Source organism: Carassius carassius, chromosome 7 (genome assembly GCF_963082965.1).
Source record: "Carassius carassius chromosome 7, fCarCar2.1, whole genome shotgun sequence".
Classification (NCBI taxonomy): domain Eukaryota; kingdom Metazoa; phylum Chordata; class Actinopteri; order Cypriniformes; family Cyprinidae; genus Carassius; species Carassius carassius.
In genome coordinates, this window is record NC_081761.1 from 4,709,291 (window position 1) to 4,736,139 (window position 26,849).

Below are 26,849 nucleotides of genomic sequence, written 5' to 3' on the forward strand. Positions count from 1 at the left end.
GCGGAGTCAAAATTTTACCTGAACTTTCCAGCCAATCAAGATTAAATAGAGATAGGTAAGTAGTTGCATCCTTTGAAAACTCAGAGACCAACAATGGGAAGAAGTTCAGTGGTCGTTGATGTTATATTTATAGTTTCTCGTGGATTACTGTGTCGTGCTGAACCAGTGAATCGAGGGGAACCATCTTTAGATCAGAGCTTTAGTCAAAATCTCATCTTCAGACATACAGTGCCAGTGCAAGGGCCTGCAGAGTTTGATCAAAATACGGTAGCGTCCAACATGTTTCAAAACTTCAATGAATCCAGGAGACCTGCCCCAGCAATGGTGGGACCTCCATCACAAGAGTTTGTCCAGATACCAATGCAAGTACACTCCCAGAGAACCGACTACTACGCATCCGTGCCTCTTCAACCATGCAGGCCTTTGAAAGGCCAAGGACATTTTGGACTGATACAACCTAAACAAACAGTGGAGAGTTTTCCACAAAGCCAACAGGATTTCCACACACTCATTCCTGGTCCTGACCTCTATCCCGATGTGAAGGATGAAGTGGTTATGGAGCCAGCAAACACTGTCGAGGTTCAGTGTGGAGAGGTCTCTGTCAAAGAGCAGATGAAGCAAGATTTCCTGGGGAACAATCAGTTCATTGAGCCCTCTGATCTGACGCTGGGTGGTTGTCCATCTGCTGGATTTGATGACCATAACAGGATTGTTGTCTTTGAGTCAGAGCTACAAGGATGTGGGAGCACATTAATGGTACTGTATGTCCTTATAAGCATGGTTTCTCTAGCTGTTAGTGTTCGTGTTCATGTGGATTTTTTTTTACATGAATGGTCTACGTGTACCGCTATTTCTCTTCAGATGACTGAAGATTCTCTCGTTTATTCCTTTGTGTTGGTGTATAAACCTTCACCTGTTCCTAACACACAGATCATGAAAACTAATGAAGCTATGGTTGCACTTCATTGCATCTACCCAAGGTAAACCTCTTTTACAATCTAACATGATGGCGTGATAATCAGGCTTTAGTTTATACTTCAACATGGAGTTTTAGTTCTACGTTAAAATTTAAAACAAATGTAAGATTTTAAGAAGAGTCTTAATGTTTTGGTATTTAATACGCAGGAATAAGATGACTTCCAAAGAATTCAATATTTATTTATCTTTTTTTAGAATATTCTACAATTGTGTTTTGTGACCTTTTTTTAATGTTTTTTTTGTTTGTTTTGTTTTTTAAATCTCTCAATTATGCATCTTAAAGCATTATGAAAATATTCTTGAAATTGCAATGGTACTAAAGTTGTTGTACTCCTCGCTCTGCTTCTCCATGTGCTGTGCATGGTGTCTTGTGACTTCTAGGAAATACAATCCGAGTAGTAATGCGTTGCATCCCTCCTGGATTCCCTATGTTGCGTCGAAACCTGGCGAAGAACAGCTACACTTCTCCCTCAAACTCATGACAGGTATGGAGTCTTCTAGCGTTATTTTGTTTCTGATCTTAATCTGACGATCTTAACCTGTCCTACAGATGACTGGAGGTATGAGCGACCATCTAACGCTTACTTTCTGGGAGATTTCATAAACCTGGAAGCGTCAGTGGTGCTAATCACGTTCCTCTGCGGGTGTTCGTGGAAAGCTGCGCAGCTACTTTGGGCCCCAGCGGGGAAGTTGCCTCCATGTACACGATCATCGAGAACAGCGGGTGAGCGACTCTTCCTGACAGTCCTTTTGAGTGCTTTACTGTTGGGCTATTGTTGGTTTATGCCCTTAACTAAAATCATTAGATGCATGATGGATGCCAAGCTGACAAATTCCAGGTCTATTAATCCCCAACAAACTGGTGTGGTTCCTAACAAAATCATCAGGCCAAAATGTTTGTATGGAGTTCATTTCACCACCTTTGCTGTGGACATTTTCTCCATTTCTTCCTTTCAGTCTGTCAAGATCAGACAGATGTAAAAACATGAACACACTGGACAGGTGCTTTTTTATAGTAAAAACTGAAGTTGTAATTCACTAATTTAAAAGCAACACTGACAATGCAACACTTTTAACAGCTGGACTGCCGTAAAAGGAGATGATCAGGTGTGTGGTGGTTGTGAGACCAGCTGCACCATGAGGAAGGGTAGAAGTCTGGATACTGATGGTATCGTTCCACTTTTACATGCAGCCAAATATAGTTGGGGGGGGTATAAACTATTGCTGTGCAGCTTTTTTTTTTTTAGATTCCACACTGGAAGATGAGGCTACTATTGGGCCGATTTTTGTCCGTGAACGGCTGTCAATGGAGGATGAGCCTCTACTGCAAATTCACAAGTCCTCTCAGGTGTCGTCAGGTCACCATGTGGACATCATTCAGAAAAATCTGGATCTTGCAGACCCCAAAGTTTTGAACGGTAGTGTATGTTGACTATTAAATTGATTTTTTTTTGTGTGTTTTATTTTTATAAAGCCTCTCAAAAACATTAAAATGGCACTTCAAGTTAAAGGGTTAAACTTTGACATATAAAGATAAGAAGAACAGCATTTCTTGTGAAACTAAAATTTTATGTAACCGTGTAAATGTCTGAAATCTTACTTGCCTTGAATGCTCATGGTAATTCATTTTACTTGGAAAATAAGGCAAGTCTCAGTCCCTTTGTAATTGTCAAACCTTCTGGAACGTGTTATATTGAGCTACTGCAAAACTACTGAACAATTGTAAGTTTATTTATGGATTTACATCTGTGAAAATTCACCTTGAGACCACCATAAAAAGTGGCTCAGAAAAGTGATTTTAGCCGGCATATTAAGAGTAACTTTAAGAGTACAAATATGTTTTGGGGCCACTGCAAATACAAAGATTTAGGCCTCTGTCAAGCATCCATGTCATAGCCCTTACTTCTCACCTTCTTTTTCTAGAGTTCTCCATGGAGTTGGTGCTCATGGCTGGTTTGGTGGTTGCAGTTGGACTTTTGTGTGTCATTATCCTTGGAAAGTTGCTTTACCAAAGGTGGCAGAAATGACTTGTGTTGACTTGTGAATGATGATGATAAAAGCGGTTTTATCTAAATGGGTGTTTTGTTTCTTTGGTCTGGTGTTGCCTGCAGTTAGTTGGTTAAAGCCCATTAGCTTCTTGTTTCTGTTCTAGGGATCCCATTTGTAGTAAATGACCCTTCAGCTTTTAAAAGGGCTGATGCAGCGCTATTTACCGGTTTGAAGCATAGTTAGAATTTTTTTATTAAGAACATATTGAGTGTCAAATCAAACTAAGTTTGAATGTATGAAAAAGTGAGGTGTCACTGAGATAGTTTCTTACAAATGTTATTCTTTGTGTGTGTGTGTGTGTATATATATATATATATAAAGTGTATATATTTAAAAAATCAGGGAGCACAACAAAATGTTTTTTGAGCAGCAAGTCAGCATATTAGAATGATTTCTGAAGGATCATGTGACACTGACGACTGGAGGAATGATGCTGAAAATACAGCTGCTCATCAGCAAAATCACATTATTTGAATATAAAACTTTAAATTGAAGTAGTTGAGCATAAGTGACATTAAAAATGTGTATATATAATATTACTAGATATATATGTGTATTACGATATTAGTTCTGTGTCAAACGATTAATTGCAACCAAAATAAAAAAAAATTGTGTACTGTGTATATTTATGTATAAATAAATACACAGTATATATTTTGAAAATATTATACAACAGCGTATTTCTCATAAATATGCTCTTGTGCATGTATTTATATATACATAAATTACGTAAACTTATTTTGGATGCGATTAATCGTTTGACAGCACTTATTATGTATATATATATATATATATATATATATATTAATTCCACATGTGCATCCTTAATTGGTTATGTAAATCTTGTTTGACATGAATAAAAGATTTGAGATTGCTTCCCAAATGTCTATTTATGTTCCAAGCTTTGTTATTTTTCTCTTTAGAGAACATGGAGCAGTGAGCTTATACACAGCCTCTTGCATTACAAATCCAATTTTATATTTTGGTGACTGAGTTTTATGGTCTGTGTCTTGCATTTGAAGCGGACTGCGTCCGTGCACAGGGCTCATGGGAACAGGAAGACAAATAGACATAATTAAAATGGCCATAAAAGCAATAGGAAGCTTTATTAATATGAAGTGGGGCAAAGACGTATAATGGTGTGTTTGTAACCCGGCTGATGTTGTGTTATTTCTGTGTGTTTTACTAACACATCCATTGACTCACAGTGACCCAGTAATGAGTAATAAACCACATGTTTTATGGCGCTGCAGTTTGCTGTCCTCCAAATGCCCAGAAAGAACTGCTGGCGATGGTAAAGAGGGGAATTATTATAATTCAGGGCCGTTATGATAAGTTACTAAATGTTGTGAAATAAAATCAAGCGTCACTGTTTTTAAAGACCATGCAGCTGATATCAAATCACAAAGTGTTTGTGTGCAAAATAAAAGTTTTAAAAGGAATTAAAATGACAAAGTAATAAATAAAAACGAGTTTGATAGCCATAAAGGCAAACATATATATAACTTTCCCACCTGTATATGTGTCTGTGTGCGCGGATAGATAGATAGATAGATAAAAAACTAAACAAAAAACAAATCCACTTTTTTCAGATTGTATTTTGTGATGTTTTCCAGTAAGAAGTCTAAACAAACATCCTTAGAATAAGATCAATTTAACTGGGAGTCAAAACTTCTTGAGATATTACTTTTAAGATAATGTATTTTGAATATGTGTACTTTGATATGTACATCATATTTTGTTGTTGTATCTTTATTTCAAATCATTTTTTTACATTTTAAAAACAATTTATCTATAATATATACAATATTTTAAAAAGCCACTATTTTCATTTAATTTCTTGTATATTTGTATTTTTCTTTCATTGTACTTTTCTTCTCATTTTATTAGTATAACAACCTCATTGTAGTTGTTTGTTTTTTCTAACAGCCTTTTTCTGTCATTATAGAAAGATATTTTTATTTTAGAATTGGTTTAAAAATGTATTACATAAGCATGCACAATTTTGACACATATTAAACATTTATATTTCTGTTTTTTTTTTTTTTTTTTTTTTTTGCCAATTTATAAATGATTGCATTCTGGTGTAATTTCCTTTTTTGCATTGCATTTGGAAGCCTAACTGTCTTCTAATAAAGCACTTGAGTTATTATACTCTGTGCAAATGAACCTGTTCCTCTAGTATTTGAATGTGGAAGGTAGACCAACCCAGATAAAGATGACAAAAGGCCTCCTGTCATGAAGCTAGACGAACCCTGTCAGAGCTCATAATTAACCCCACTTAATGAAGACCCCCGTCAACAATGAAATGTTCATAATGGAGGAGGAGATTTAATTACCTTTCTTTTGCAGCCCAAGTTGCAGACACTCAGGAAACAATTAAGTTCCTGTTAGTCTTTGTAATGGGCCAGAGTCTGGGCTTCACTGACCTCCTCTATTAATAACACATACATGTCTACAGATCACAGACTTCACTTCAGTGTATTCAGGAAATGACGAGCCAATTGTCTTGGTAAAAATGAATGAACACAGATGTCACTTCAGCAGCTAATTCTGGATTCTGTGGTGATGACTGATTACCTTTTCCATTTCGAAGTGTTCTTATTTATACCGTTTCACTTTTCGATGCTTGTTGTATAGACCTACTACATGCACAAATCTTTATAAGACATTTTAGCCTTTGAGGTTGTGATGCTACAGCCAAGCCACCGTGGAGGATTATCTTTGACACATATAGTTCGATATAGAAATCAGGAACCAGAAACAAGAAAAAACACACACATGATTCCTGCGCAGAATCCACAATAATTCCCCACAGCTTTCAAAAATTCTCTCTGTGAGCATCTCTTGTTTTTCTTTATTCTAGTAAGTACACACAATCCTAGTCTCACATGTCTCTCGTGTCTTATTATTATTTTTTGTATATGAACCTGTGTAATTCAACTAACACGCATGCACATACCCTATCCTCAGCACAATGCAAAACAAAGACACAGCATGTGTTCACAAAAGCACACTGCTGTGCTACACGTACTATTGTTACAGTGTATAATCGTATGCACAGTATCTCTGAATGTTCTGAATGCACGGAATATCTGGATGACAATGCAATGCGACGACTTGACCTTCCGTTTCCATGATGAATGAACTTAAAAGTAATGTCAGCAATGATGATGTTTACTCATCATTTGATTAGACAGCCAAATACAAATGCAATTTATATGTACTGCTGCACATACTAGCAAAAAATATAATGTAGTCGTGTGTAGTCAGGTATAAGCACACTTTCAGTAAGCAGAAGACGAACATAAACTGTATAATGCTGCCCTCTGCTGGTAAATTACCAGTTTGCAACAAAAAAATAATAATAAATAAATTAAAAAAAAAAAAATAAATAAAAAATAAAATAAAAAATAAAATAAAATAAAATAAAATAGTTTATTCCTTCAGGGGGCGCTCGGCTGCTCTCAAAGCCAAACCTCCCATCGAGTCCCATTCAAATCTTATGACGTTTTTTATCTTACCGTAGACATTTACGTTGTAAAAAAAAGTATAATCGTTTATATCAATTCATTCTTTCTAACACTTGATATTTTACATAGATATGAAATCCACTTCAATAATGAAAAAAACTGTTACAAAATAAAATCATTCAGTAATCACAACGAGCTGTGATTGGACAATTCTTATTAGCGTTGAGAAAAGTAACACGGCCCATGACAGCGCTTTGTTGAGTATCTGTGCACTAGGACCATGAAGCACCACCAGACTCCGGTCTGCGGAGTGACGTCGGTGTGTCCCGGTGTTATTATTGTGTATGTCGTGGATGTGTTGGAGCTGAACGGTGTGAGTTTAAGGCTGCAAGGACATTCAGTAAACGCAGACGTTTAATTGATTTAGCAGCGCTTACGTTCATCTGAGAGGACACCTTTATTCGAAGACGCACTCGAAAGACTAGAAGGATCTCAGTGACATCTGAAACAGGTCAGTTCAGGATCTAATTTAACTGGCCTAACACAAGTTTATATGAGCGTGGTATCAGATTTTGATATAACGTTACATGGTAATAAATTACACTTACAAAGAAGAACTGTACCATAGTAGAGTACCTTGGTAAAACCATGGTGGTGTAATAGAAAGCTGGTCTTTTATTCATAAAGAGTTCAATTGTAAAAGCCTTTAAGTGCCTTTTTAGATTTTGAATTTATGATTCTAAAATTATGATTTTAGTTTTAGTATAGCAGTTTAACTATAATAACGCTGGTACTTTCTACGTTTACTATCGTAGTATACAGTGTTGGGGCATGTAGCATAGTAATGCTTATTTCTTTGCACATATACTATGAAAATATAACATTTTCCACTTGCACATGACATTATTGTGATATTCTTTGTACCTTGTAGTAAATACACTGGAGTAAACACTAGTTTGTGAATCCGTACAGTACCGTAGAATTGTTATTATTTTTGTTTGGTTGTTGGAAGTAAAAGTTGATCAGGTATCCTAACCATATTGTTTTCTTCCAGATATTCTTTGTGTGGGTCCGTCGTCATCATGGTGGAGATGAAGAGTTACTGTGAGGCGGGGGTCTCCATGCAGGAGGTCTGGGTGGAGGGCGGTCTGACTCTGTGCTTCTACTTCACCCTCGTGCCATCCGTCCTCCTCACGCTCTCCGTCCTCTTCGGGACGTTTCTGTGCATATGCTACAGCCGTTACGGCACAGCCATGGAGCCCAAGTTCATCCCCCGCTCTGGACTCTTCCGGCTCCAGGTGGGCCTGTCGGTGCTGCTCGTCCTGCAGGCTCTGGGCTGGATGGTGTTTCGGGTGGCCCGCAGCGGAGTGCTGCCGGGGTACGTGATCGTGTACGGCTGTCTCTCCATGCTGGGCTGGATTTGGGCCGTGGCCCTGCTGCGTCTGGAGAGGAGGAGGGTTCTGCTGCGCGACAGAACCAGAGGACACAGTACGGTACTGCTGCTGTACTGGGCCGTTGCTTTTGCTGCCGAAAACCTGGCCTATGTGTCGTGGATGAGCCCTCAGTGGTGGTGGACTCTGGAAACATCCGATCAACAGGTAAGTGTGTGTGTGTGTGTGTGTGTGATTGCTTATTGTTTATGTTAATGACAATTTGCATTAATATAAGTATAGTATATAGGATATTTTTGTCTGTTTATCATCCACCAAGTGGAAAGCAATGGCTTACCAGTCTTTAACATCATTACTATTGAATTATGTTTAGTTATGCACCAGATTGTAGTACTTTGGGGACTTTATTAGTGTTTTTTTTTATGTATTGTAGCCTATATTGTAATATCATCTTTTTCTGTACTGTAACCTTTTGCACTGATGCAATTGTTCTGTCTTAAGTGCCAAATGACAGATGTAGGAATCCTGCTCACACACCATGACTCAGCATTTTGGTAATAGTGTGACATTGTGTTTTTTTATTTACAATAATGTTTCTGGATGCAGCAGATGAGGTTTAACAACTCAGCAGTGACTCAGCAATTCTGTCAAGTTTGACGGTCATTGAAAAATAATATTGTTGAGTCATTGTGTTTTTTTTTAAAGAGTAGACAGTGACATGGAAATAGTGTTGAGTCATTGTCACTTCTACCCGCATTCCTTCCCGCTTGCATTAGCCACACCCCATCTCTTCAAGATTGACCAATCAGATAACAGATTCTGTGACCCTTCATGATGAGAAAGTTTCACTCTACTCGTTCTAGTCTAGCAGTTAAAACATTGAATGTTGAATCCATGTTGTAAAAATGGTAATAAATTGGCCAGATTTTCCTAAAAAAAGAAAACAAAATAGTCCAGTTTTCAAATAAAAAAGCTTGGCAAATGTACATATTGTACATATAAAATTAAATTAAAATAATTAAACTTTAATACTTTGTATACAGCTTATTATTATTACATTTACCATTGTAATTATCTCAGGACAATCAAATAGCTATGTTATAATGTGTTTTATAATTAAATATTATAATATTTAATAATTAATAGTTAAACTTTTAATACATTATTAATAATTATACATTTTTTTAATTATAATTATAAATGTAAATATATATATTTTATATATTTAGTCTAGGTTTTTTTAAGTATAACTCCCAATTTTTATTTGATTTAAAACATTTTCATATTTAATATATGATATTTTATGTACTTTGTTTTGAATTGGTCAAACTTCTCACTAATTACAGAACACAAATTCAGTCAGAAAATTCACTGGATAAGCTGCAATCAAATCCATGCTACTTAATATTTTATTTGTAAAAAAATTGTAAAACTTTGAAGAGCTTTTTTTTTTATTTTATTTTTTTTTAAAGCTAATGACTAAAAAAAATGTGAGACACATTATAGTAATGCCACTCTTTACTCTTATATGATATCCGAGAGATTCAAGCAGATACAAACAATAGCAAATCATTATCATTCTGTTCATAATATTCATTGTCTGCAGATGGAGTTTGCTTTCTGGCTGGTGCGGTACTTCAGCTCGGGTTTGCTTTTCCTGTTAGGCCTCAAAGCTCCGGGCTTGCCACGCCGACCGTACATGATTCTGGTCAATGAAGATGAGCGAGATGTGGAGCACGGAGCAGTAAGACTTTACATTCACTCTCAAATCTTACTTTTGTAAATATAATTAATCTTGTTAATGCATCTCTTGCATGTTTTCAGCCTCTTTTGGGTAATTCATATGAGAATCAGTCTACATGGAAAGATTTTGGGAAGAAGGTGCGTCTTTTGGTGCCGTATATGTGGCCTAAAGGCAATGTCCTGCTCCAACTGCTGGTTCTGCTCTGTCTCGGGATGCTGGGAGTGGAGCGTGTCATTAATGTGTTTGTGCCCATCTACTACAAGAACATAGGTAAAGAATAAGACTCATATTTAGTCAAGAATCCATTATTTGTGCGCGCACACACACACACACACACAACAGACCAAAGGTTTGGACACACCTTCTCATTCAAAGAGTTTTCTTTATTTTCATGACTATGAAAATTGTAGAGTCACACTGAAGGCATCAAAACTATGAATTAACACATGTGGAATTATATACATAAAAGTGTGAAACAACTGAAAATATGCCATATTCTAGGTTCTTCAAAGTAGCCACCTTTTGCTTTGATTACTGTTTTGCACACTCCTGGCATTCTCTTGATGAGCTTCAAGATGTATAAAAAAATCTGCATGAAACAGAAACAGCAGACGAGCTGAACGAGATGCAGATTCACTCTCTGTCAGCAGGTGGCGCTTTAAACGTTTCCTTGGTTTCCGCTGCAAACAAAGCAGCGCTGCACTTATGAACAACCATTTTCTAAACTATAGCAAATAAACTGTGACAAAAGGTGTCTGAAAAATTTTTGGTTTGTCTGTGTGTATATATATATATATATATATATATACTGTATATATATATATATATATATATATATATATATATATACTGTATATATATACTGTATATATTCTCATTTTTTTTCCTCCTGTAACAGTGAACCAGCTGACAGATGGGAGTCCCTGGAAGACTCTGGCCACTACAGTGTGTGTTTATGGGATTCTGAAGTTCCTGCAGGGAGGTGGAGCTGGTAAGGGAACATCTCCCAATTCAATCTCTATGTAGTGTAATGTTGAATATCCTTTAGAATAAGACACCAATCTGATCTCCTTTTGGGTCCATCTGCAGGAGCGTCTGGGTTTGTAAGTAACATGCGTTCGTTCCTGTGGATTCGAGTGCAGCAGTTCACTAACCGCGTGGTCCAGGTGCGTCTCTTCGCTCATCTGCACTCTCTGTCTCTGCGCTGGCATCTGGGCCGCCGCACAGGGGAAGTCCTGAGAAGCATCGACAGAGGAACTTCCTCCATCAACAGCCTGCTGAGGTCAGAGCTTACTATTAGTTTTTTTTTACCTTTTTATCTCAAGCACTGGAATGCAAGTATAAACAAAGTCAAGTAGGTTGATGTGCAATATTAATTTTGAATGCATTTGCATTAATGCAATAAAACATAGTCTATGGTTCAATAAAAGTGATCTCAATTTGTATTATCTTGAAATGTATATACATTATTATTTTTTGTTTAATCCGACAGCTACATCGTGTTCAGCATCTTCCCCACTATCGCTGACATTGTCATCGCCATTGTCTATTTCATATCCAATTTCAATGCCTGGTTTGGTCTAATAGTCTTCGTTTGCATGGCCCTCTACCTCAGTAAGTATCTAACAAAAGTCATTTCGAAATGTGAATACATGAACACACACATTGCTCAAGATACTGTAGTTGCTTCTTTTCTGGTTAAGTAAATAATACCTCTTAAGTTATGGAATAACTATGTTTATTGAGTTATTGTCTTGTAACCAAAGTCTGGTTTGCAAATCAAAATTATGAATATTTTCTCTCGCTGATTCGGGTGTTGTTAGTTGTTTGTTAGCACATTGTGCAGAACATATACTGCCTTCTGTAAGTGTAGCAGCTGAAACAGAATGCAGTATGCAAACATAATGCAATATTTTTTGCCACACTATTGCATAATGTTCGTTAAATAAAAACAATTAAAAATAATTTCCAGTAATTGGATTAAAGCAGAAATGTCATCAAATATAAATATAAAGTGAAAAACATAAATGGACAAATTAGAATAAACAAAATAAACAAATTGCTAAAATTAAAACTGGAATAAAAATAAAGCTAAATAGATGTGGAAACAATTTAAATGTAAAAATTCATAATAAAAAAACAAAAGCATATAACAAAACACTAAAAGATTAACTAAAATTATAGTGAAAACTGAAAATATGAATTAAGTATAAATTCAAGCTAATATATATATGAAAAAAAAATGCTTCGGTGTATATAAATAATACCACAATAACACTGTAAGCAAACCTCATTATGTAGCTTGCTTAATTGGTGTCACTCTATGGTTTTATAAATAAAAATGATTATTTTAAAATAGCACTTGATATTGCTTTACAGGTAATTCACAAAATGTGAACAGTATACTGCATGCTGCATAAATAGTGTGTACTGTACATATCTAAACTCAGGAAAATGGAGTGCAGTATTGTTTATGATTCTTTCATCTTAAGACTCACTAAAGAAAGAAGAATGGAAATATATTAGATCAGCATGTGATTGATTGATTGCTGTTATGTGTGTCTCTGTCAGCTCTCACTATTGTTATCACTGAATGGAGAACTAAATACAGACGAGATATGAACACACAAGATAACAATGCCAAATCGAAAGCTGTGGACTCTTTATTGAACTTTGAGACGGTATGGCTATGATTAGTTTGATTAAGGCATCAGAATGTTTGTTACAAAAAACAATAAAATTGTGCTGTGCATATGCTGTGATTTAAATTATGATATTGTCAACAGGTGAAATATTACAATGCAGAGAGTTATGAAGTGGGTAACTTTGAGAATGCCATCTTGAAATATCAGGTAACATTTGTTCAGAGTTTTGTTTACACTGCTCTCCACACAACATTTGTTGTATTTGATCTTTATTTTATCTGACGGGAATTTAATGTTGAAGAGCTCACAGTAATATAAATAAATAACACTTTTTCTTTTGCTCAGGTATCGGAGTGGAAGACCAACGCATCTCTGGCTCTCTTAAATCAAACGCAGAACCTCATCATCGGCTTGGGTCTTCTGACCGGATCTCTGCTCTGTGCGTACTTCGTGACAGAGGGAAAGTTTCAGGTACGAACAGTGAAGACTACTCCGATATCAGACCACTGGCCATCAAATAATCTAAGGTTTATAGCAGGATTTTATTTATTTATTTTAAATAAACAGAAAGAAGGAACATAAATATAAAACGTTTCCTTCAGCAAAGATGCATTAAATTCATTATAAGTTACAGTAAAAACTTATTTCTCAAATAAATGTTTTGCATTACAGGAAATAAAATTATAACATTTTAAATATGTATTTAAATACAAAAAAGTTATTGCTCAATGTTACTGTTTTACTATATTTCTCATCAAATAAATGCAGCCTTTTTGAGCATAAGAGACACAGTTCAACAACAACAAAAATTCTTATCGACTCCAAATGTTTGAACAGTAGTGAGTATGTATACAGTGGACAGTTCTTCTGAGTTTACAATTTGATTGGATGAGCCACTTTCAAAAGAGCCAATAAATGCACACCTCAGTTAAATTACATGTTGCTTCTTTCTAAAGTTTCAGTGTTGCTTCATAAAAAGCACTTTTTTTGTCTAATGCACTACATTACTTTCTATTTATGAGATTTTTATTGAAATGCCATTGTCATATTTCCACTTTGGAGGTTTTACTCTTATTGTCATTTCACGGTCACAGTTCACTATCTCTGAAGCGTATTTTATTGGATTGTGGTGGTTAATTTAAAGTGACAGGAAGGTACATAACAATCAGACTAATACAGAATTTAATTTTAAAAAAAATCATAATTTTAATATCTTTTAAAGTGAAATGTATGGACGCTTCCGCCACTGAATAAAAAAGTAAAAAAGTTAATTGTGATTTTTTTTTTATCTCACAATTCGGACTTTTTTTGTCATAATGAAAATCCAATTTCTTTTCTCAGAATCGCAAGTTTATATCTCACAATTCTGACTACATAACTCGCATTTGCGAGTTCATATCACGCAATTCTGACTCTATTTCTCATTTGCAACTTTGAGAAAAAATCAGAATTGCGAGTTTGTATCACGCAATTATGAATTATGAGATAAAAAGTCGCAATACCCTTTTTTATTATTTAGTGGCGGGAACGGGCTTTCATAGAAATGAAATAAAACAAAGGGGCAAAAAACAAAACAATATAAATATATTTCTTTTTAGTTTAGTTTTGAGTTTGAGTAACTGATCCATGGTCTTCCAGGTGGGAGATTATGTGCTGTTTGGGACGTACATCATCCAGCTCTACACTCCTCTCAACTGGTTTGGAACATACTACAGGCATGAAGATTTTGTCATCTGTGTACAGATAACTATATATTTCTTTAAAAGATCAAACGGTAAACGTCTATCTTTCCTCTAACAGAATGATACAGAATTCCTTTATTGATATGGAAAGCATGTTCAAGCTCTTCACTGAGGAAGAGGAGGTGAGCGGGAGGTTTTTCATTGAGGTTTATTTCACAGAAACTTTGGGATAATTAAAGACATGATGATTTAATGTAGGTGAAGGATGAGGTCAATGCTGGAAACCTGGACTACAGACGGGGAAAAGTAGAGTTTGAGAATGTCTTCTTCAGCTACACGCAAGGGTGAGCAGCTACACTCATAACTCATATTAATAGAGTAATTTGTGTCACAAATAAGCAATATTCAAAATGGGATATTTTTGCAGCAAGGAGATTCTAAAAGATGTCTCTTTTACCGTTCTCCCTGGACAAACAGTTGCACTTGTAAGTCTATTCTGTTCTATTCTATTCTGTTCTGTTCTATCATATCCTATTCTCTACTATTATGTCCTATTTTATTCTATTCTATTAGGTTCTATTCTTTTCTATTCTGTTCTATTCTATCCTGTTCTGTTCTATCATATCCTATTCTGTACTATTTTGTCCTATTTTATTCTATTCTATTCTATTAGGTTCTATTTTATCCTATAATGTTGTATTCTATCCTGTTCTGTTCTATCATATCCTATTCTGTACTATTTTGTCCTATTTTATTCTATTCTATTCTATTAGGTTCTATTTTATCCTATAATGTTGTATTCTATCATGTTCTGTTCTATCATATCCTATTCTCTACTATTATGTCCTATTTTATTCTATTCTGTTATATTCTGTTCTGTTCTATTCTATTAGGTCCTATTCTATTCTCTTTTATCCTATCCTATTCTATTATCTGCTGCTCAAGAAATATTTCCTATTATCAATGTTCAAAACAGTTTTATATTGCTTTTAGTTTTATATGCTTAATATTTTTGCGTGAATCTACCATTCAATAAATTCATTTTTTTTTAAGTGACAGTAAAGTCATTTATGATGTTACTGAAGATTGGTAATTTCATATAAATGCTTTTTAAAATAAATTTCTATTCATCAAAGAACAAATTATTGTAGTTTCCTCAAAAAAACAACAACAACAAAAAAACAACAACAACTGCAAAACACTAAAACTAATAATAAGAACCATTATTAATAACTTGGCACCAAATCCACATATAAGAGAAAAAAAAACCTAAATCTTAAATGACAAACTTTTGACCACTAGTGTATGTGTAATCACTTTTCATTGGTTTATTTCAGGTTGGACAGTCTGGATCAGGAAAGAGCACCATCATCCGTCTGCTTTTCCGTTTTTATGACGTTCAGGGAGGGTGTGTAAAAATAGATGACCAAGACATCTCAAAGGTGCACCTGCCATTGATACAAGAACAAAGGGCACCCAGACAGTACCTTTAAATTCCTGTCATAGCAGTTGAAATTGCTCTAAATGTGTCACGTCTGGTTGTGCCTCAGGTGAAGCAGTCCTCTCTGCGCGCTCACATTGGCGTTGTACCTCAGGATACCGTCCTGTTTAATGACAGCATTCGAGAGAACATCCGCTACGGTCGAGTTACTGCATCTGACCAGGAGGTGGAGGAGGCTGCCATCGCTGCTGACATCCATGACAAAATCATAACCTTCCCGGAGGGTGAGAACCATGTAGACGAAATCTACAACTTTGCAGCTTTGAATCATATGTGACTCTGAACCACAAAACCAGTCATAAAGGTCAGTTTCTCGAAATTGAGATTTATACATTATCTGAAAGCTGAATAAATAATCTTTCCATTGATTTATGGCTTGTTAGGATCGGACAATATTTGGCTGAGATACAGCTATTGGAATATCTGGAATCTGAGGGTGCAAAAAATCTAAATATTAAGGAAAATTGCCTTTAAAGTTGTCCAAATGAAGTACTTAGCTATGCATATTACTAATCAAAAATTAAGTTTTGATATATTCACGATAGGAAATTTACAAACTATGTTCATGGAACATAATCTTTACTTAATATCCTAATGATTTTTGGCATTTTTTAAAAAAAATTTTGCCTATTGCTACAAATATACCCCAGAGACTTAAGACTGGTTTTGTGGTCCAGGGTCACATATTTAAACTGTAGTCAATAAATAAATAAAATGTGACATTTATAAAATGTACTTATATAAAATGTAAAAAAGTATTTAGTTTAATTCTAAAATTACTAAAATAACTAAAACTAAACCTGAAATAAAAAAGACAAAAACTACTAAAATGGCTAAAACTTAAAAATGGATATCAATTTAAAATGGATACTATAAAGGTATCTCATTGATACTAAAATAACACTAGGATGCCATCCAGTTTGAGTCTAGATGATATTCATAAGTGATACTTATTTGTAGGCTATGACACTCCGGTGGGTGAGAGGGGACTCAAGTTGAGCGGAGGAGAGAAGCAGAGAGTCGCCATCGCTCGCACCATCCTCAAAGCGCCACAGATCATCCTCCTCGATGAGGTACGACATCACCAGTGCATTATGGGAGAATGCATACGTGATGTGGGAATCATCCCTGTTTTGCCTTTCGTTTAAATGATTTATTATTGAGATGTTTTTTTTTTATTATTCCTTTTAATCAGATAATGCTGTGCAGTTGCATTACTCTTCAAGAGTTTGTTAGATTCTTAAAGACAATTTAAGAAATTACTATTTTGATAATAAAAACGTAAATGTAAATATGTTAATGGATTTACAATATAACAAAATAAACACTGTTCTTTTGAACTTTTTGTTTATGGAAAAATCCTTAAAAAAATGTCATTTTCCAGTAAAATATTAAGCAGCAAAGCAGTTATATAAAATTTTAGTAATATATAACAATTCTTCTCTTTTTTTTTTTTTTGTTATTTATTAATTATAGCTTTAATGGGCATTAGAGACTTCTTTCAAAACATTAAAAAAAAAAAAAAATCTTACTGTCCCCAAACTTTTAGTTTGATATGTGATGATGGATTTTGGACCAATGGAATTTCAGTGGGCGGAGCTTCTCCGCTATACTGGACAGAAATAGAAAACAAGCAGAACAAAAACTGTAAAAGAGATTTGTTTGTCTACTCTTTTCTTGATAGACTCATTTACTCATTAACTCTTATCTTCTACTCTACCCATAGGCCACATCTGCTCTAGACACACAGACCGAGAGAAACATTCAGGCCTCGCTGGCTAAAGTCTGTGCCAACAGAACCACCATTGTGGTGGCACACAGGTTAAACACATCATTAAATCAATGACTCAAATCATCTTCCATCAAATACTAGTCATGAAACTAGATTACAGAATTTCTTATTGTATAACACCATCACTGATTTGCATATTGCAGATTGTCGACTGTGATTGGAGCCGATGTGATTCTTGTACTTCGTGATGGACAGATTGTGGAGAGAGGAAGGTGGGTTTATTAACTGGAACACTGAACACACTTCTAGACCAAGTTAATGTGATGTGGTTTCAAGTCCGGTGTTGTTTGTGGTAGGCACGAGGAGCTGCTGGCGAAGGGAGGCCTGTACTCTGACATGTGGCTGAAACAGCAGCAGGCGCAGGATTCAGACTCCGCCTCTGACTCCGAGACCAAAGACAGGAGATCTGAGAAACTACAGCCTCAAACATCCACTGCAGGACAGAAGGGACTTTAGACACATGAGACATGCAATCAAATTTGGTTTTGTGTGCATTTTAAGCTCGTCCAGTGCTGTTTTGACATATTAGACATATTACATAATATTGTTTTCGCCAGTTTTTAAAAGTGAGCCATGTTGCCTAAGGATTTTTTTTTTTTTTATGAGATATGTAAGTGCTTCCTTTTTTTTATATTCCTTTTGCAATTACTTTTCACTTATTGCATTTATAATGCTTATTAATATGAGAGAAGACGGAGTATAAAATACAATGCTCTGACAATTATGGCTCCTTCCACTACTATTACTTCATTATGTTGAATGTACAGCGGGGGATATTTTATTTTAATAAGTAAGTGTATTTCTCTGGTTGCATTGATTTTCTTTGTAATAGCGAACATTCAGCATTTGCATTTCTCTGGTTGCATTGATTTTCTTTGTAATAGCAAACATTCAGCAACTGATTGTTATTGTGTATATATATATGATCTATCATCAGAACAAATTGTAATTTTATTTGAAAATGAATAGTTATATTTCTGGTGCCATTGTATAACAGTAAATACCAAAATAAGACTTTCTATACTGACTTAAGATTTAGTTTAAATTTAGGACTAGGTTATAGGCAGAGCAGGGAATCATTTCATCAATCAATTTCCATGTTAATTTCTGATATATTAGCTCCACACTTTTTTACATTATGATCATTTATGTGCTTAAAGATAATTTTGTAATGCCTTGTGTGTGTGAAGTGATATTTATTGCTTAGTTGCAATACTGTACAATTTTAGTTCAGTTTAAGGGACATAGGAGCTTGCTCACTTTGTAGGTCTGACACTAAACTCAGGGGACAAGGTTGAAATGAGCCATTGGGGTGTGTTTCTGCTGTTTTGTAGTAGTTTTGTTTTAATGATTATTCAAAGAACGGGTGGAGAAATAGCAACTGACAGTCGTAACCGGATGGATAAAGTCGGTGAAGATTTTTTGTATGTATTTTATTGTGCAATAAAGGCGACTAAGGGAATATGTTTATTAATATGCTCTTTGTGATTATTGATCACATTGTTCTTTGCAAAAAATATTGTATGCCACACGTATTTCCTTTATATTTTGTTTAGAAATAAAAATCCATGGAATTATAATATATATGTTGGTTATTACTTTTGTTTATATTGTTATATTGTTCCTTAGAACGTTCAGTAACGTGCGCTGAAAGACACTTTCTTTTTTACACTAGAGGGCGCTTTACGGCCAAAAACAGTCTTATTCAAATCGGTGTGTTTTTGTGCGTTACTGGAGATATTTTTACACACCCGACATGTAATCGTTTAAATCTGATGCTCTGTTACTGCGAAGTACTTTGCATATAAATAAAAATCTCGCTTGCGCAGTTTCAAAGAAATACATTTGAAAAACGTCATAGTGAGTGAATCATAAACTACTGAGATTGGTCCATCAACAATAGCGATGAGAAAAGTAACATGTACAACGTTTTAATGTTGGGCCGTGATATTGGGAAACTTTAATAGCCTTGGAATAGAAATACACAATATACAGTTATTAAAAAAAACATAATAAATGTTTGACCCAAGCTCGGTCCAGTAGTCCCGCGTTACGCTACTGAGCGCATTGTCTTGCGTAACTGTGATTGTTGTGAATACGTCGCAACGCAGCTGTTACGGCAGAGAGAGGGTGCATGCACGACGCTTTCCTTCGGCCTGTCTGTTTTCAGTCCTTTTAAATTAATGCTGGAGACCCAAAATGGATTTTGGCGATTTGTTTGACGAGCGAACGTTCACCTTTTCTGACTTCCAGGAGTTTACGGTCAGTATCTCTGGTGTTTTGCTTCTTGTTGGGCTGTTTTGGCGGGTGACTGAGAACCTCACGCGAAACTGACTTAAGTAAAAACTTTAAATACGGTTTAATGTCTTGTTTCATTTAAAGCCCAGCATATTAGATTGAAAGAAACTAATTATTCTTAAATACAGCAAATATCTCTTGTATTTCAGTTTGTAAGACAGTAACTATGTGTTGTGAGTGTTAATCTACGCGAGTTCGAGGCTCACTCAGAGGCCCAATGTTTGGCTGTGAGAGGAAAAACACATAACCACACTGTTTTACAACGTTTTAATGATATTGCGTAGTTTTAACAGATCTCCTTTAAATTTATTGTTAAGATATATGACATCTAAACTATGTTTTTTTGTATTGTGATGATCAGTTTCTTCCTGGACACGAGCAGTGGTCCGAGAGAGTGAGGAAACGACTGTACTATGGTCTTGATTCTGACAGACCCTTGGATGCTCTCTCATGCCCCATGACTGGTGAGACAACTAAACTAGTGCAAACTCAATGCATTCATTTAGCTTCACCAAACTGCTTGTTTTATCTCCCATAGTGACATTAAAAAAATATATACACACATACAGTGTGTGTGTGTGTGTGTATATATATATATATATATATATATATATATATATATATATACACACACACACACACACACACACAAACACACACATGTAGTTATTTGCATGTTAATATTTTGATAACTGATAAATAATTTTTTTTATTATTTTATTATTTGTGTGTGTATATATATACATTAGAGCCCGACCGATATGGATTTTTGGGGGCCGCTGCCGATATTAACTCGAAAAGAGCCGATTTATAAGCCGATATTTTGATTTTAAAAATAATCTGGATATTAGACCCATTTCCTATAAACTGCATTTACACAACATTCAATAGCAAAATATCTGCCTGTTCTATGTATGTGGGCTGTATAAACCATTTTCCAGAATGGACTATGTTAAAAAAAAGCCTTAGATTACAGTCTCAATGACTAAACAATTGCACATCAAAAGTATGTATTTTTTAATGATCAAAAAACAGTCTGGTTTTAAACATTTAACACTTTTACTTTCTTCCAGTTGAAGCTGGTTTTAACAGTCTGTGTGTTTACTGTAAATAAATTATAATACTAAAGTTAAAGTATTTGCAGAAGTAGTCCCACACTTTGCTGCTACAGCATTCACCTTTTTCAGCCATCTGTAGGCAGAAAGAGAGACAGAGAAAGAATAAGCATGTGTATTAATAATATCACCATGTATCATTACTCATGTCATCATTAGAATTATAATAATAATAAACTGGGATCTCCTACATAGGCAAAAATGAGAAATATATATATATATTTTTTTATTTGTCAAGCAATAGGTATTACCTACTTATATTTAACAATATTATTTCAACATTTTCCTGTTATGTCTGTAAAGCTGCTTTGAAACAATATGTAAAAAAAAAAAAAAAGCGCTTGTTCAGCTCACATTTATTTACATGTCCCCTCTGGTTTAATCATTTCTGACGCACCTACTGTAGTTACTGTAACTACACTATATTTGCTGTCACAGACACATTCACAACAGACCCGTATATCTTCTCCTCTTCTCTTTGTGCAGTCTGAATCAAAACATCGTCTTGCCTACTATTACCGGAAGATTACGGAATCAATTCGAAGTTGAATGGTTAACGTTAGTGTCATGAACACACCGCTGTCAATTTTGAGAAGAACCACCTTCAAACAAGTTAATAGCAAGCATTTAAGGGGCCTGCTAAAAAAGAAGCTATTAGCGTTAGAGTAACGTAACCAGTCTGAATTCACCAAATTGTTCTCTGGACCTGAGGGTAGCCTCTTCTTCCTTGCTTCTCTCTTAATTCTCATCAGCAGGACTAGCGCTATCGCTCGCTTCTTACAACGGGACAGATACATGTTTGCTGCTGACCGAAAGGAGGAGGAACAGACTATGAAAGAGCTCCCGCTAAACGTTTTTAAAACTCCGCCTATGCCATAGCGCAGCGCAAATCGCGTTGTATCTGAAGGGCAACGCTGAGCCTAGCGGCAAGCGCCGTGCATACCGCGTACTGTGTGAAAGGCCCAATTACGCGGTCATTATGTGGGAAACACACCGCAATAGAATAAGAATAAGTTAAACGCTAACGTTATAGTTTGACCTCCTATTAACGTTCGCGCTCTTCCACTGATAAACATGGTATTAGCTTTGTGGCTAATCTAATATAGCAATGCATTAGCGGCTGTAAGTGATGTTACAGAATATTTAGAAGTAATAATGATAGGACCGTTAGCTAGAACTACCACACAGTTTTTATATACACGGTATGAACTAAATCTACAATCATTTCACATGACGAACGACAGACTCACCGTCAAAACAGTTGATCGCTTTCTTCTGTAGTGGTCTTCTGGCGCTGTTGTTAACTCTGGAGCTGCAGAGCTCCCTCTGGTGGGCACACTATGCAACACTCATAACATGAGTGAAGCATGAGACTCTGTTTCTCATGTTTCATCGGCCGTTATAAATGCCGATGCCGATTTAAATGCAATTAGCTTATATCGGCCGATAATATCGGTCGGGCTCTAATATACATGTATAAATGTACATATATACATTTTTTGTTAATATTGAGGAAACCTGCCTTTAAAGTTGTCCAAATTGAGTTCTTAGCCATGCATATTACTAATCAAAAATTTAGTTTTTATATATTTATGGTAGGAAATTTACAATGATCTTTATTTAATATCTTAATGATTTTTGGCATAAAATAAACATTTATAATTTTGACCCATACACAGATATGATTGACCCATATTGCTGGCTATTGCTACAAATATACCCATGCTACTTATTACTGTTTTTTTGGTCCAGGGTGTCACATATTTACAATTTTTAGAATTTTGTTTAAAATACAATATATTGCTCATTAATACTTTTGTCACAGCATAAAAATATTTTGGTTCATGCAAAGTTTCTATTTCAATGAATAGGTCCATGTTTGGGTATATTCTCTTTGATCATCATATATATTCTGTTTGTACAAAAGTTAATTTTATTTGTGTTATTCGTCTGTACAGTACTGCTTGATCACTCATCATTTTATTTCCTCTAGATATCGCTGTGGAACTGCTCCAGAAATCTGCCCCAAGTCCCATAAGGAAACTCCATAAGAAATATGCTGCACACGTAGCCAGGTAGGATCGCCTTAAATCTTTGATTTCGAAATATAATCTCATTAATAAATACTGTGTACGATGCATTTTCACTGAATTAATATATAATTGTTTTTTTGTTACAGGGAAGCATGTATATCTCCCTGCGCAATGATGTTGGCTTTGATATACATTGAAAGACTGCGACACAGAAATCCTGAATACCTGCAGCAGATCTCATCCTCAGACCTCTTTTTGATATCTATGGTATGTATGCACATCCAAGGATATTTACTTTTTTTACATGCGTTTTATTACCCTTATTTGCTTATCTGAATTTCTAATGTTATCTCCAGATGGTTGCCAGCAAGTATTTGTATGATGAAGGAGAAGAGGAGGAGGTTTTCAACGATGAATGGGGCACTGCGGCCAAGCTTGATGTTCAGACTGTCAACACTTTGGAGATGAACTTCCTCAATGCGATTGTAAGCATCACTTCCTATCTTTCCAAAGAGCTATGGCCATTTACAGTAGTTAGACTTGTTTTGTCCTTTTATACACGCTTATTACAAGATCATGTTGCATTTCCGGTTGTGAGTTTTCTACAGAAATTGATTTGAAAGGAGATCTTTCTCTTTGACAGGACTGGAACCTCTTCACTGAGCCCAGTGACTTCTTTAAAGTCCTCAGTCAGGTGGAAAGCAGGTTGGTTAACATGCACTACTGTGTTGTAACAGTCATACAGCATAGACTAGATCTCTGTTCTTCTTTTCAAAATATCAAGGATGATTTTTAATGTCATGACCTGCTTAAATAGCCTATGAGTATTTAAGTCTTTTGCAACTGGGCAGTGACTCTCTTGGACTTAATTCGGTTGCCCTTTGCAGTCCAATCTGTTTATCAGAGTGAGTTGGATTAGCAGTACATTTCTCTTAAGTTCTGTGTCAAGATCAAGGTCCTCACACATGCTTGTTTTCTTTTTCTTTCTTTGCTTTTTTCTATTTTTGTCCTTGTAGCATTGCGGAGCGACAAGGAATGAAGCGAGGCTGGTTCACCTACACAGATCTTTGCGTCCTGTTGGAGCAAACCAATTGGAGGGAAGCTCTATCAGTTATCTACCAGCACTTTACCAAGGTCAGTAATCACAGTTAAATCCATATGAACTCCTAAATACACCTAAAAAGTAGGTGATGTGCACTATATTCAATGTCAACTAAAATGTTCTGTTCTTAAACATTATTTGATTCAAATATGGCATGACAGACGCCTGTTTTGACATCTCACTGCACATTGTCACAAAAACAGTAAATCTGAAATTTAAAAAAGAAATGTATATAATATACACACAAGCATTTTTTTATTTTCTTTTTTTAAGATTTGAGCAAAATTGTGGTTATGTTCTAATATAAAATAATAGTAATTATATTTTATAGTCACATTGTTGAAATGACACAATTTTTATTATTACTAAATTCAGTAATTAAAATAAATATTACTATTGTAATTTCACTAAAACAAAAGTTCTTTAATAATTCAGTACAGCTGTAATTTTACAATAAATTTAATTTCTTCAATTTTATACATTACATTTATTTATTTTTTATTTAACTTTATTTATATAGTGCCATTGAAAATAAAAATTGTTGACTAATATGCTGTACAGTATGTCCAAAGATAGTCAAAAAAAAAAATCATATTCAGAATAACAGATTTAAAACCTAAAACAAGACTACTCAGTAAATCTGCTATCAATAAAAGCCAGAGAGAATAGGTATGTCTTGAGCTTTACTTTATAAAATCATTAAAAAAAAAGTAATTTTGAAGAAAACTTAAAGGTTCTTTTTTTATATATATATATATATATATATATATATATATATATATATATATATATATATGTCTAGTTTATAAGTACTTCACAAGTTGAGAAGATAGTTGACGCATTTTGCATTTCCAAATGCATGTTATAAGTGACCCAAGTTGCTGTGAACAGAACTGCTTTGAGACACAGAACACATATTATGAGCCGCTTGCACGTAAATGAATGTGCTGAATCAAACCATTTGCACTCTAATAATTACACTAAGCCATATTGCGATCTTCAGTTTTCTTTCAGTGATTTGTGCAGTGCTATCTTTAACCGTTTGTTGTGTTCTTTACTTTCCCTGCAGGTCACCTGTATATTGGGTCTCCTGTACTTGACTAGCGTAGCCGGTCTCATCGCTTCCTCCGCCGTCATCCACCAGCTCGGCCATCTTCACAGTACCAGCCGCACGTACTTGGACCCGATGAAGCACACATCCATTCACACACCAGCACTTCTCCCCGAGCTCTTGCTGGACACGACACGCCCAACCTCAAACCTCCACTGCTGCGTCCTGAGCAATGACACCCTGAAGCTGCGGCCCACCACTGTGCCGGATCAGCAGGGCTCTACCTATTCCTCCTATCAGAATATGGTGCTGTGTCTCTGGGGCTCCATCATCTCTGCTCTTTCCTACACAGACCCCTCGTCAGACATCCAGCCACAAGACTGTTTGGTGTCTGAAGTGATCTGTCACAGTCACATGGGCGCTTTCCCTCAATGTGCAATAGCTCGCAATGGCTCGGCGCCTCTTTCCTCTCCGTGGTATGATCGTCTCACAGCACTTTGGCTTGAGTTTGCTCCATTTAGTGAAAGCTTAATATTTTCAGACCCTCATCTTGGCTCCATGCCACCATTTCAGAGATGTTGCCCAGAGACGACTTTGCCCTTTGGGAAATCGCCATCTCTTCTCATGCCCGGCTAGATTAATTTTAAAGTTAAAAAACAGCAAAGTTTACATATGCAGTCAGCTCTCTTTAATGTTGTATATGAACTAGCCAGATGGCCTGGTTATAACCGGGTTGTGGTGGGATATCAGTATGTCGGGGAGAAGGTTGTAGAGAGGTTTATTAAGGAAGTGGCATATTATTGACATTTTGAATTTTGATGTGTGATGCAATGTGCGCTAATGCAGTATGAACAAACAGGCTTTCTTTTCTTTTGCTTTCCGAAAAGGGTAAGTATGGTTGGTTTAAGATGTTCTGTGAAACCTCCAAAGCATCCAAGCAAAAATAATGGCAGGTAGTTACGTAAGTTAACAAAAGCCTCTGCTGTTATGTGAGGAAGTGCATGTTCTTGTTTTGAATGGTTTGCATGGTTTTGTGCAACATGCCAATGTCCTGAGGTGGACTGTTTTGTGTTGAAGTTCCTTCCTCCGAAAGCCTTTATTTTCAAGTTGGGTAATAGTTTGAATTTAAGCCTGGATTTGTTCACTTTGGTTCAGAAAGGAAGGGTTGGAGAAAAACAGAAAGGGACCAGTTTTACAAAGTCAGTTGTACAATTTAGTTAGATTGTTTAATGCCAGACCTCATCCACAAAGTGTTCATCGTAGATTACTTTGGTTTGTAGATACAATCCTCAACATTTTGATATCCTCAAGTAGTAAAATATTGCAGAACAGGCTGATTTAATAGATTTGGGTTCGTTGCTTGACTTTTTGTTTAATTTTGGCTTTATTTTTTGATCTTTAAACAATGTAATTAAGCAAATGGTAATATTATTAAGACTTGGACATAAAAGTACCCTTTAATACCTGATTTAACGATCTCTTACATATCTACCTTTATTTGTTAATGGCTTCCAAAGTCTGTTAACTATTTTTTTTCTGTCCCAATTTTGTACATTTTGTATAGAAATAATAAAAGAATATATGGCTGCAACAATGAAAATAATAAAAACATTCATCTCAGTCTTGACTTTTGGATCTTTTTTAATATAGATGGTTTTTAATATAAATATTAAGCATGCAGATTGTATATCGCCTTAACCCAGTTATCTTATTGTAACTGATATACTGTAAAAGTTTTGTTAATATTTAGAATTTTATTTTGATTAATTTTAACTTCAGTAATTTCAACAGTTTTCTGTTTCTATATCTTTCTATTTTTACTTTGGTTACACTTTAAGGTGTCCTTGTTACAGTGTGTAATTATAAAACGTACATGGTTAGGATTAGGGTTTTTCTTAGGGTTACTTGCATGTAATTATGCATAATAAATAAAATGTTGCCGATTATTTTAGTACTAACACAATTCTGCACTGAACTTTTATTATTCGTTATATT

The 26,849-nt window shown here is 35.3% G+C and overlaps 2 protein-coding genes and 2 long non-coding RNA genes across 4 annotated transcripts; all 4 read left to right on the forward strand.

Moving 5' to 3' along the window:
- The first annotated feature begins 1,238 nt into the window (after positions 1 to 1,238).
- On the forward strand, positions 1,239 to 1,819 carry LOC132142987 (uncharacterized). Its single transcript, XR_009434143.1, has 3 exons — positions 1,239 to 1,463; positions 1,529 to 1,702; positions 1,785 to 1,819. It is a non-coding gene; the product is annotated as an uncharacterized LOC132142987 (long non-coding RNA).
- A 410-nt stretch (positions 1,820 to 2,229) lies between these two features.
- Positions 2,230 to 3,052, forward strand: LOC132142988 (uncharacterized). Its single transcript, XR_009434144.1, has 2 exons — positions 2,230 to 2,396; positions 2,902 to 3,052. It is a non-coding gene; the product is annotated as an uncharacterized LOC132142988 (long non-coding RNA).
- A 3,761-nt stretch (positions 3,053 to 6,813) lies between these two features.
- abcb6a (ATP-binding cassette, sub-family B (MDR/TAP), member 6a) lies at positions 6,814 to 18,094 on the forward strand. Its single transcript, XM_059553547.1, has 20 exons — positions 6,814 to 7,011; positions 7,555 to 8,098; positions 9,498 to 9,635; positions 9,716 to 9,905; positions 10,534 to 10,626; positions 10,725 to 10,917; positions 11,128 to 11,249; positions 12,207 to 12,316; positions 12,422 to 12,487; positions 12,626 to 12,751; positions 13,919 to 13,995; positions 14,081 to 14,144; positions 14,221 to 14,306; positions 14,390 to 14,447; positions 15,300 to 15,404; positions 15,513 to 15,687; positions 16,424 to 16,536; positions 17,190 to 17,284; positions 17,399 to 17,467; positions 17,552 to 18,094. The coding sequence occupies exons 2-20, from the start codon at positions 7,583 to 7,585 to the stop codon at positions 17,709 to 17,711; spliced, it is 2,556 nt and encodes an 851-aa protein (XP_059409530.1). The 5' UTR covers positions 6,814 to 7,011; positions 7,555 to 7,582; the 3' UTR covers positions 17,712 to 18,094.
- Positions 18,095 to 19,330: 1,236 nt separating this feature from the next.
- On the forward strand, positions 19,331 to 26,474 carry cnppd1 (cyclin Pas1/PHO80 domain containing 1). Its single transcript, XM_059553548.1, has 8 exons — positions 19,331 to 19,517; positions 19,915 to 20,017; positions 22,662 to 22,743; positions 22,848 to 22,968; positions 23,058 to 23,186; positions 23,345 to 23,406; positions 23,718 to 23,835; positions 24,873 to 26,474. The coding sequence occupies exons 1-8, from the start codon at positions 19,455 to 19,457 to the stop codon at positions 25,488 to 25,490; spliced, it is 1,296 nt and encodes a 431-aa protein (XP_059409531.1). The 5' UTR covers positions 19,331 to 19,454; the 3' UTR covers positions 25,491 to 26,474.
- The last annotated feature ends 375 nt before the right edge of the window (positions 26,475 to 26,849 follow it).

Bases quoted from the DNA above. Each gene is read 5' to 3' on its own strand.
- abcb6a (XM_059553547.1), top strand. From the start codon at position 7,583: ATGGTGGAGATGAAGAGTTACTGTGAGGCGGGGGTCTCCATGCAGGAG. The intron at 15,405-15,512 runs GTGCACCTGCCA...GTTGTGCCTCAG, and splicing joins ATGACCAAGACATCTCAAAG to GTGAAGCAGTCCTCTCTGCG. The intron at 17,285-17,398 runs GTTAAACACATC...TGCATATTGCAG, and splicing joins ACCATTGTGGTGGCACACAG to ATTGTCGACTGTGATTGGAG.
- cnppd1 (XM_059553548.1), top strand. From the start codon at position 19,455: ATGGATTTTGGCGATTTGTTTGACGAGCGAACGTTCACCTTTTCTGAC. The intron at 20,018-22,661 runs GTGAGACAACTA...TATTTCCTCTAG, and splicing joins TCTCTCATGCCCCATGACTG to ATATCGCTGTGGAACTGCTC. The intron at 23,187-23,344 runs GTAAGCATCACT...TCTCTTTGACAG, and splicing joins TGAACTTCCTCAATGCGATT to GACTGGAACCTCTTCACTGA.